We start from the raw sequence: 12,423 nt of genomic DNA, 5'->3' as shown, positions 1-12,423 counted from the left end.
AATGTCGGTAAAAGAGCCTTTGTCTGTTCTGGTTCTCCAACTGCTATGTTAGCCAGACACCAGGCTGCTTCAAGCAACTGCAATATAACAGCAAAGAATTAATGAAAAACTCCCTTAACGGCTGCATTGTCCTTTTCTTTTCTTTTCTTTTCTTTTTATCTTTTTTCTTTTTCCTATGAGAGGCATTAGAGAAGTAGAATATTGCACACAGCCATAGAAGCACAAGCATGCACCCACAATATGAATGAACATTACCAATTCATGCACTCCCAAAAGCATGTAATAAACGAGAAAATCTTACTCCTAAGTTGTGAATGTTGAATAAGGGATTAGCTTCTGATTTCTAACAAGAATGACCTATACAAGAAATGTTTAAACTAGCTATATACTACCACAACAAAAACTAAAAATTTCTGGACCTGCTCATCTGGTGATCCAAATGAAAGATGCTGCACAAGAACAGGAATTGCCCCAGCTTTGAAGGCTGCTTCAATAAGAGGCACCTCAGACTTCGACAACAAATGCCTCAAATCACTAAGTACCTCTACCTTCCTCTGCATAGAACCTTCTTCCCTGTAATTTTAACATAATCATGATAAGAAAAGAAAACTATCAAGCCAGAACAGGGAAAAGATGGCAAGCACTGAGCAAAACTAGGGAATCGCCCTAATTGACAAAATCACCGCTGAAATTCTTACTTTTTTTAATCTATAAATTAAATAAAAATAGCAGTCATCAGTCGTTGTATCGAAGGGTATACAAGATACTTGACCGAAAGAATTAACACATTTGTCCAACCCAAATGGGACAAGTGGGGTGACCTTTTAGTGAGCTAAAAATTCTAAACCGTTCATCTAGTGAGACTCCTCATCATGAGTTGGGCTATACCCCAATCTCTCCCCTATTAGTCCCTTGATTTAAAAAAAGAAAAGAAAAAAAGAATGACTATAGCTACCGATTCCACATTTTATAGGGAGAAAGATAGGTCTGATCAGACAAGATTGCTATTTGATGGAAGATATTTTTCAGCATCTTCCATTTACAAATGTGGACCACTATATGAATGGTTTGGATAAATAACAGGTGGGGCCCACATGTACTAATTAGCCTGAGAGAAAAAAGTTTGATTGGACATTGTGTATAATGATGGATTACACCAACCATTACTAGTCATCATAACTGACATGTATAAAAGCTATAAACATCTACTCCACTCAGTTGTTTCTCCAGATTTTCATTTTCTTCTTTCAGACAAGGCATGAGGGGGGAAAAATATCAACCAACACCCAAAGTATACTTAACCATTTTTACAGTGACTCAAACCAGGTGGCCCCACCTAAGATGGGCCATGGACAAAGAAAACCACGGAGATCGTCCATCAACCTTTCCCCATCAAATGTATATAATGTCCATTTGCCATTTCCACCTTACATTTGCAAGACGCACTGTTCACACGGTGAGCATCATCAGATCAGTGCAATTTCAAGCTCTCACCCCTATCCACCGCAGGGTCCACCCCCGGATGAAACATCCAGATAAACGGTAGAGAACACTCTCATGAAGGAGCATCAATGACCCAGGTACCACACATTGCTCACCATTCGGATTTGAAGCTTGGACAAGTGGGGCTAGCATTTTAGTGATCTAAACAGTTGATATTACAGGCTATATAGTTGATTAAAGAATCCCATCCCTTCAAAAAGTTGTGGGCTAATAGGCAGCCAAGATAGAAAACACAACAAACGATTCATATCCAACCAAGAAAAAGTCCACATAAAATGTGGCTAGGATCTGTCAATCTCCGAAAATTTCCATCCATTGTCAATCAATAGCGAGACCCATCATACCAACAGTTTCAATCGTCCAACCATACCCCCCACTTGTACAAAATGAAAACCCGAATGGTCACTACACCAAATTTTGGTGTTCGGCCCGAGCATTGTATGAAATAAAAAAAAAACAGACTTTCCAGACCCAATTGCATGCACATTTTTTAAAGGAAAATGAAAATAAAAAATAAAAGAGGGAGAGAGAGAGAACCAGAGCATCGATGAGCTTGCCATTCTTGCCGAGCTCCCTTGTGAGGACGACCTTGGGTGGAGGACGAATGGAGGAAGAAACAAAGGCATGGAGTTTGAAGGAAGGGATAAGGAATCTCCGAGGCGGAGAGAGAAACGAAGCAGCAGGAGAAGACCAAGATGAGAGGGAGGGGGCCATTCTTGAGGAGGAGAAACATTGAAATTGTTACTTACCTTTGAAATTGTTCAGTGTCTATAAACTTGCTGCTGATGCTCGAATTGCCCCCATTGACGGAATCACCGTCAACACCGATGCTTTCCCTCTTACGTAGAAGAGAGGTGGAGAAAATATCGGAAATGGCAAATAAAAATCCTAACCCTAGAAGAAGAAAAGGGGGAAAGAAATGGGAATGAGAGAGGGCACTTGAAAGGACCCCCATTGACGGAATCACCATCAACACCAATGTTTTCCTTCTTACGTAGAAGAGAGGTGGAGAAAGTATCGGAAATGGGAAATAAAAATCCTAACCCTAAAAGAAGAAAAGGGGGAAAGAAATGGGAACGAGAGAGGGCACTTGAAAGGAGAAATCAGAGAGAGAGAGAGAGAGAGAGAGAGAGAGAGAGAGAGAGAAGTGGAGGTGGGGCTAGGGTGCGTGGGGGTGAGGTGGAGGCAGGGAAAGGGCGTGTGAGAGATATTGGGAGAGAGGGAATGATAAAAGGACCCGCGAGAATGAAATACCTCGCGGTTTATTTTTCATGGATTTAATTACGAATATATTTCTTTTAGCTACGGATTAAACCCGTAGTAATATAGCTACAACTTTAAACCGTAGCTAAAAGCCCCATCGTCTGTAGCCTTTGCTCAATTTTTTGGTAGTGCTCATTGCTTGGATCTCCTCTCCAAGCTACTTCATCTGCTCCTGCAGTGAAGCATTCTCTCCTCTGAGAGGGCTCATCGAATGGACATTGTCCTATAATAAAATCATATATTATTTATGAATTTTAATGTCATTTTCAAGGAATTCAACCACGACCCTTCCTAGTTATGAACCACGACCCTCTATGGATGACAACTATGATCGAAAAAAAGGGTCGTGGTTATTACGACCAATAGAGCATGGTTGTCGACCATATTGGGTCGTGGTTCGCACCCACGAACTATCGTGACTGTCGACCATATTGGGTCGTGGATGAAAATCACGATCCACTATGGATGAAAATCATGATCCACAGTTCATACAAACCACAACCCTGGTCTGGATTGTGGTTTTCATCAATCTTGGGTTGTGATTTAGCCACGACCAAGTGTTTATGACAACTACGACCCCTGGTGGATGATAACAATGATCCATCACTGGATCATAACCACGACCCAAAAAGGAACACAATAACGACTAAATAAGATTCAGGATAAATTCAATTTCATATACCTTCATTTCTTGTATCTCCTCTCCAAGTTGCTTTATCTGCTCCCGCAGTGAAGCATTCTCTTCTCTGAGAGGGCTCATTGAAGGGATATTGTCCTGTAATAAAATCATATATTAGAAATGAAATCGAATGCTTTTTTCGACGAATTCAACCACGACCCTTCCTAGTTGTGAACCACGACCCTATGTGAATGACAACTACGATCAAGAAAAGGGTCGGGGTTATTATGACCAATGGATCGTGCTTGTCGTCCATATTAGGTCGTGATTCACAACCAGGAAGGGTCGTAGATAAAAATCACGATCCACTATGGATGATAATCACGATCCACAGTTCATACAAACTATGACCCTAGTCTAGATCGTGGCTGTCATCAATCTTGGGTCATGATTCAGCCACGACCCAATGTATATGACAACCATGACCTCTGGTAGATGATAATAACGATCCATCATTGGATCATAACCACGACTCAAAACGGAACATAACAATGACCAAATAAGATTCATGATAAATTCAATTTCACATACCTTCATTGCTTGGACCTCCTCTCTAAATTGCTTCATCTGCTCCTACAATAAAGCATTCTCTCTTCTGAGAGGGCTCATCGAAAGGACATTGTCTGGTAATAAAATCATATATTATTTATAAGTTTCAAGCAATGAACAATGGATCATGGTTGTCGACCCTATTGAGTCGTGGTTCAACCACGACCCACTATGGACAGAAACTAGGTTCCATTGGGAATGTGAACCACAACCCAAAAAGGAATACAACAAGGACCAAATAAGATTCAAGATAAATTCAATTTCATATACCTTCATTGCGTAGAACTCCTCTCCAAGCTTCTTTATCTGATCCTACAGTGAAGCATTCTCTCCTCTTAGAGGGCTCATCAAAGGAACTTTTTCCTATAGTAAAATCATATATTATTATGTATTTCAATGTCTTTTTTAAGGAACTCAACCACGACCCTTCTTGGTTGTGAACCACGACCCACTGTGGATGACAACCACGATCAAGTAGAGGGTCGTGGTTATTACGAACAATGGATAGTGGTTGTCGACCCTATTGAGTCGTGGTTCAACCACGACTCACTATGGACAGAAACCAGGTTCTATTGGGAATGTGAACCACGACCCTCCATCTGGATCGTGATTGTCATCCACATTGAGTCGTGGCTCACACCTATAGATAATTGTGGATAAAAATCACGATCCACTATGGATGATAACCACGATCCACAGTTCATACAAACCACGATCCTTCAAAATCAGTCACGACCTAATGTGTATGACAACCATGACCCCTGCTGGATGATAACAACGGTCCATTTTTGGATGATAACCATGACCCAAAAAGGAACACAAAAATGACTAAATAAGATTCAAAATAAATTCAATTTCATATATACCTTCATTGCTTGGAACTCCTCTCCAAGCTTTTTCATCTGCTCCTGCAGTGAAGCATTCTCTCCTCCGAGAGGGCTCATCGAAGGGACTTTCTCCTGTAATAAAATCATATATTATGATGTTTTCAATATCTTTTTTAAGGAACTCAACCATGACCCTTCCTGGTTGTGAACCACGACCCACTGTGGATGACAACTACGATCAAGAAAAGGGTCGTGGTTATTACGACCAATGGAGCGTGGTTGTTGTCCATATTGGGTCGTAGTTTAACAACACCCACGAACCATTGTGGATGAAAATCACGATCTTTTTGGTTAAAAATCACAATCCACTATGTATGATAACCATGATCCATAGTTCACAGTAACCATAACCTTCTGTAAGATTATGGTTGCCATCAATGTTGGGTCGTGCATCAACCACGACCCAATGTGTATGACAACCATGACCCCTTGTGGATGATAGCAATGATCCTTTGTGGATGATAACCACGATCCATTTTTCATTTACCTTTATTGCCTGAAACTCATTTATTAGCTGCTTCATCTGCTCCCGCAGTGAAGCATTGACATCTTTAAGATAACTCATCCCATCTTCAAAACGTTTGGGATGGCTCATCACATCATCAACAGTTATTGTTGTTGTTATGCTGTTGACCTGTATTAAAATCATATATTAGAAGACAATACATTCATAGTGATAACAAATAAAGCAAAGTAATATCACATATGTGTTTTGTATGAATATCTTCTTATCAACTTCACTTCTTCGCATAAAGAAGCATTCTCCTCCTTGAGTTGCTTTATTTCTCCTCCAAACTTATCAATCCGCTTCACTTCATCTTTTATTCCTTCCACTTCATTGGTGATGGGCACAATTTGCTGATTAAATTCCTTTATTTCGGACCTTGATTTTTTATTCGGTTTAAATATCTTTCTAACAAGGGTCTCAAGGGAGGCTTTAAGATCAGCCTCAAGTTTATTTTTTATTTCCTCAAATTCCTCATTTTCATTCACACAGCTTCCGCTTTTCAACTTTCTACTAGTGACATGTCTGAGCACCATGTCCTCCACCATTTTCCCTATCGTGGGTGCTGCCCACGAAGCCTTGTCCTTTCTATAAATGTCATCAGTTATACTCCTGACAACCTCAGTCTCTGCTTCTTCGACCCTTGGTTGAAGCTTTAGAGCTAGCACCACCTGAAGGGGTAAAATTGATTTATTAATTATACACATACTGCATAATTAAATTACACTAATAATTAAATAACTCTTATCGGTACAGCTATGAAGATGGTCGAGATGGGGGGATATCTGCTTACTTTATAAGGATCTCGATTTAGTATTCGAGGAATCCTTATTTGTAGTCTTCTAGTGGCCCACCCACTATCATTAATGAGTTTGGGGAAACGTTCGCAGGCCCAAATCTGTTTAAAATCAATTATCATGCATTATATATTGGTTAACATGTATGGAGTAAAAATTCAAACTTAAAGTATGAATCAAGACAATAATAACTTACTTGTAGTGCATCGCGCATCCGCATATGTTGTATGATTTGGGGTACTGGCCATTCGCCCGAATACTACCAATTGCAGTGTTAACCCCATCCATCAAATATTCATACCCCACATTGCCCCAGGGGTAGTTGTTAAAATATTCCAAGTCATCAACCATGTCGATAAACTTATCAACACAATAATTCTTTTACAGAGATCCAACTATTAGACTCTCAACGCAAATTATTAGAGTCAACTTCACTGCATCCATATGTTCTTCTTTATTAGCAAGTGACATATAGGCTTCTTTCAATTCTCTCTTACTCACACTAACTGCTCTCAGATAAGTCTCCCTAATACCTTTTTATGTCTCTATTCTTCCGGTCTTGTCACGACCGCCGCCATCTATCCTAACTGGTCCAAACTTAAGACCCATTATTAATGCAAAATCGAGCTCAGTGAATTTTATCATGGTGCCCTGACACCTGAACATCAAATGCCAGATCACTAACATGCCTTTGCATTAGGCAATGCATGATCTGAGAGTGTGTCATCCACCAAGTCAGTGGAAAGTCAAGAAGAAATCCAAAACAACTATTCCTAAATAATTTTTTTCTATCAGGATTCTTCTCCACATCTTCAATCATGTACTCCTTTAAAACACGGATGGAGCACTTCAGAGAGACTTGTGCCTTTTCGAAGTCTAAGCTCGTGGTCATCATTAGCTTGTTTCGAACTGCATTCTAATATGTTCGTGGATTGTTAATCAATAATAAGATGGTCTTGAAAATTTTAGACTTGAAATTTAGCATGAATCGTAATTGTAGTACATAGTAGATCGTGGTTGTAATCCACGAAGGGTCGTGGTTATCACGAGTTATAGAGGATCGTGGTTGTTATGTTATACAGATCGTTGTTGTCATTTACGTTGGGTCGTGGTTGACAGTTACGACCCATATAACATGTGATACATGATCTACTGTGCCTGTAAACCACGATCCAATGGGCATATCAACCACGATCACAACCACGATTGTGGTTGTCATGTGATACAGATTATTGTTGTCATCTACGTTGGGTTGTAGTTGACAGTCACGACCCACATAACATGTGATCCACGATCCACTCTGCTTGTAAACTACGATCCAATGGGCATATCAACCACGATCACAACTACGATCGTGGTTGTCATGTTATACAGATCATTGTTGTCATCTACGTTGGGTCGTGGTTGACAGTTACGACCCACATAACATGTGATCCATGATCCACTGTACCTGTCAACCACGATCCGATGGGCATATCAACCACGATCACAACTATGATCGTGGTTGTTATGTTGTCACGTCCCAAATTCGAAAACCAGGCTCACAAAATTCCCAAGCGCAGAATCCGGCGCCAACAGCCTCCGTAGTACCCTATTCTCAGCTCCTGACACCCATTTGCCAGGTTCCCATCCTGCGATCCTACAAAGAGAATTTTCAGCATAAGATTGTTTCACAATAAGCATAACCATAACATAACCCATGAACAATAACCATAAGAACACCATCACAAAATCCATTATGATCAAAAACTTTTGAGAACAACGCACACAAAGGGAAATACAATTGTGATAATAACCAAAAACTCCTAAAGTTCTACGGTACGCTCCTACTCCTGCTCAGCTACGATTGCATCCTCGCATCACCTGCACGCATCCATCGTGCATAAGCTTATAAAAAGCTTAGAGGGTGGTGAAAGTGTGTGCACAATATGAGTGTGCTCATAATACCGAATCAGAGTAATGCAGAATATGCTGGTGAATACATGAATGTTAACAGCCGTACCAAGGTTATGCTATGCAAGGCATGAATGATATCGGCCATACTAAGGCTATGATGCGATGTAAGATGTAACTCAAGCATACCAATCCTCATCGGAATCCACATAATCATACAACTCATCTCTGGGATATCATCGGGGTCTAGTACACTCTATGTCAGGTTGCCGCCCCTATCCGAGCGCACAACTGGGTGAGTAGAAGAGACCTCACTATCTGCCTGCTAATATCGGGCCCGACTCGTCAATAGCGGACCTATTCCTTAAGCTAGTCAAACTCAACCTAAAAATTGCCCCCTCACTCAGGCGGGTAAGGTCACACCCCTTTCCAACCGACCATGACACAGTGGGAGACACGACCTACTGGTATACGGCCCTCGTGCACTCATGTATCCACCCGGTCTCGACGTTGGAGTCATCCTCTGGTACCATCGGGTTTAGAGATTTTCACCTAGGGACATCTATGGTGCCTCGATGCTAAAAATAATATTTTCGGTATCCAATCCGGTCATCCCTGATGTGTCTATGGAGGCTATGGCCCTGATGTCGCTAGGGCATACAGTAATCACAATCACACAAATGCAAAGTGCATGAGTCACACAGTCTAATCATGCACCAATCTTGCGCATATCGTGCGTTCATGTGGGATGACTCTGCCTATCAGGGAGTCCCATAAACCACTTGCACTATGACATATGCAATGGTCAATCACATCTCATAAAAAATATACAGATGATACGTATAGGCATGTATCATGATACTATGCTGTCACAAACTCATAATCGGCAATGGTAGCCGGTATCGGCAATCGGCACCGATAATCGGCATTTACAATCAACCTCGATGCAAGGCGGGGTCCATAAATGGACGGCTGATGATGGATCAATTAAAATTAATGGAGGCCCAAGCGTTTGGGTTAACCCGCTAGGGAATGATAAGAATGGGCCTAACAAGGCCTAAGGGAAGGTCACAATGTGGATGTCCAACCATCATTGCCCATCAATGTGGACCTTTAACCAACATTGCTCCCAAGGAATGACGCTCATAGGGCCAATCGTATAATGGGCCCACGGCCTCATATAAGGGCCTAATATACATCATCATGAGCCTTGCTTATGGGACATATACGCATCACATTGGGTCTCACTCATGGGCTAATGTATATATCACAATGGGTTGTATCAAATGGGTTAATCAAATGGGCCGAATCAATTAAGCCAAATCAAATGGGCCAAGTCAATTGGGCTGAATCGAATGGCCGAATCAAATGGGCTGGTACAAGTGGGCCAAATCAAATGGGTCAATCAAATGGGTTGAATCCATTGGGCCGAATCAGTTGGGCCGATCAAATGGGCTTAATACACACCACTATGGGCCTCTACCCATGGACTCCAAATACATCACAATGGGTCTCAACCCATGGGCCCCGAATACATCTTATTAGGCCTCTCAAATACAACAAGTAGGCCGCACCATTTGGGCCGCACCATTCATCCATCTATAGAGATCATTTTAAATCTTTATCCAAACAATGAATCGGATCAAACATCTAGACCATACCACAAATAATAGTGGTGATAATGATTCCCACTGTTAAAATTTAGAGGGGCCCACCATAGTGTTTATTGTCCATCCAGTCAGTTCATAATGTCACAAAAACCTGGACTGAGAGTAAAAACAAATTTCATATTGGTCCAAAACCTTTGTGACCCAAGGGTTGCAATGGTAGACGTTCAATCCCACTATTCTGCAGTGTGGTCCAAGTGATAATGGATCTGTCTTATTTTTATTCCCAAGCCTTGAGACACACTCACCAGCTAGATGGATGGTTAGGATGCAACATATGCATCAGATTGTGGGGCCCACTCTCCAACCATCTGGACGGTACAGCTAAGCTAAGACCCAAACATCATGGTGGCACCACATGAATGGATTGACGATAGGGCTACAACACGTGCATCATAGTGGGGCCGTGCTTGGCACGCCAGTCAGGTGGACGGTTGGGATACAACACGTACACCATGGTGGTTGCTCAAAGCTCCTGCCCATCCTAGCAAAATGGGTGGATGGTTTGGATGAAAAACATCCATCAAGGTGGGGCGCTGACTGTCCAGCAGAAGGACGGTCAGGTGTTACTAAGTGAATGCACGGTTAGGATGGGATATCCCATCAGCAGTGGGTCCCACCGTCTTACTGCGTGGACGTTGTGGGTCCACCTCACGTCAGCAGCTGATGTTAATACAGTTGCTATATAGCAACTGTAGTACGGTGGGTCTCACGTGGGAGTAGCCCACTATATCATTATTTAATATTATATAATATAATAATATATATCATATACAATACAGTAAGGTGGGCTTCCACATGGATGTGGCCCACCACAATATATTATTTAAATATAAAATATTAGATTATATAATAATATAATATATCATATACATATGTATTAGTGAGTGTGTGGGAGGGTGGACTGTCAGCGTCCAGCATCCAGAGATGCTGGACGAACAGCCAGATGAAACACATCCATCATGTAGGCTCCACATGAATGGATGGTCTAGATGTCATACACATCCATCACTGTAGGCCCCACATGAATGGATGGTTGCATGCATACAATGAATGGGGCCCACGTGGTGGCCCACCAGAGCTTTGGATCAGTTAATATTTGTGTTTTTGCTTCATCCAGTCCAGGCCTGTCCATTGGACCGGCATTGAGGTGGGGCCCAACACATGGACGGCCTAGATGAGGTGGGCCACATACATCATTACCACATTAAAAAAAAAGGAAGGGCGAGAGAGAATAGTGTGAAAGGGGAGGGACCACGCTACTATTGGGCTCTCCCAAATACAATGCATACATCAAGTGGGTCCCACAATAAGTGGGCCCTTAGAAATTGAAATCAACAGTGGATAACCCACCTATCGGCCTTTTTCTTTAGCTCCTTGGACTCCTATGCTCCTTGTCTTTGATCTTGATGGAGGTTGATGAAGAATGGAGGGTTGAGATGAGATTCTAGGGGTTAGATGGTGGGGTGTGAAGCTCTCAACATGGTTGGAAATGGAGGGAGGCCATGGACGGTGGGAGCTCTTGTTGTTTGAATGGGAAGAAAGAGAGTGAGAGAGAGATAAGGAGAGAGAGGGGTAGTTGCAATCATGATGGTAGGGCCATCATGACTTGTAAGAGGGGAGTGTGGCTAGCAATTATGGGCTAGGGCAATCATTGTTTGGGGAAGAGAGATGTCATTATTACATGTAAGAAGGGTTGACTTATGAAGAGAGGTCATCATTATTTGTGTAAGGACATGACATCACCCACCTAGGGAATGGTGTTGGTGGGTCCCGCAACGTGCGGTCCACGACCATTATAATGTGTGGCCACATGTCATGATTTAGACATCTGGCATGACAACCATGACCTATAACATCTGCCAACCATGACCCATGTAACATGATAACCACGACTCATGTGCATGTGAAAAGCACGATCCTTATAACATGACAACTACGATTCAATGTGCATGTGAACCACGACCCTTCGTCTGGATCGTGGTTTTGACAATGTGAAGGGTCGTGGTTGTCACTGTCAGTGGTCGAGGTTTAATTTCTTTGAGGGTGGAAGGTTTGAAAATGTGAAGTCATGGTTTTCTACTATCAATGGTGGAGATTTGATCAAGGTGTGCCCTATAGTAAGCTCCCTTCACGTGACAACCAGAACCCTCACCTTCTCTACTCTGATCTTCCTTTACCTTAGCAAATGCCTACAATAAAATAAAATACTAACCTCATAGTGGAAGAGGATTTCAGACAAGAGAGACACCAAGGAGAAACAACGTCCCTCTCTGGCAGTTAGTCCCTAGATCTTCACTTTTCTAGGAAAACGAAAGAAGAAGGTCTGTAAAAGGTGAATAAAGGCGACATTTGGTCCTTCCAAAGCTCATAAATGCTTCTGTATTCTCGAGGGAAAACAGATTGGCTACTCCCTCTGTCACTAGCCATGGGCCCAGCCCTGATGTATGTGTTTCATCCATTTGTTCATCCATTTTTACATATCGTTTTAGGGCTTGATCCCAAAAATGAGAGGGATATAAATCTAAGGTGGACCACAACACAGGAAAACAATAGTGATTGGATATCTACCATTAAAATCCTTCTAAGGCCCACTGTACTGTTCATTTGACATCTAATCTGTTGATTAGGTCATACAAACACAAATGAAGGGAAAAAACAAAGATCAGCTTAATCCAAA

General features: G+C 41.9%; 1 protein-coding gene across 1 annotated transcript; it reads right to left on the bottom strand.

Moving 5' to 3' along the window:
* Positions 1–43: 43 nt before the first annotated feature.
* Positions 44–6,397, bottom strand: LOC131254978 (E3 ubiquitin-protein ligase BRE1-like). Its single transcript, XM_058255675.1, has 8 exons — positions 6,380–6,397; positions 5,623–6,057; positions 5,369–5,515; positions 4,861–4,953; positions 3,449–3,541; positions 2,253–2,341; positions 379–573; positions 44–77 (listed from the first exon to the last, which is right to left on the bottom strand). The coding sequence occupies exons 1-8, from the start codon at positions 6,395–6,397 to the stop codon at positions 44–46; spliced, it is 1,104 nt and encodes a 367-aa protein (XP_058111658.1).
* Between the last annotated feature and the right edge of the window lie 6,026 nt (positions 6,398–12,423).

The sequence above is a fragment of the Magnolia sinica genome, chromosome 9 (genome assembly GCF_029962835.1).
Source record: "Magnolia sinica isolate HGM2019 chromosome 9, MsV1, whole genome shotgun sequence".
In the NCBI taxonomy this organism is placed as follows: domain Eukaryota; kingdom Viridiplantae; phylum Streptophyta; class Magnoliopsida; order Magnoliales; family Magnoliaceae; genus Magnolia; species Magnolia sinica.
The sequence above is the reverse complement of the archived record's forward strand: the minus strand, read 5'-3'. Positions and strand labels throughout refer to the sequence as shown.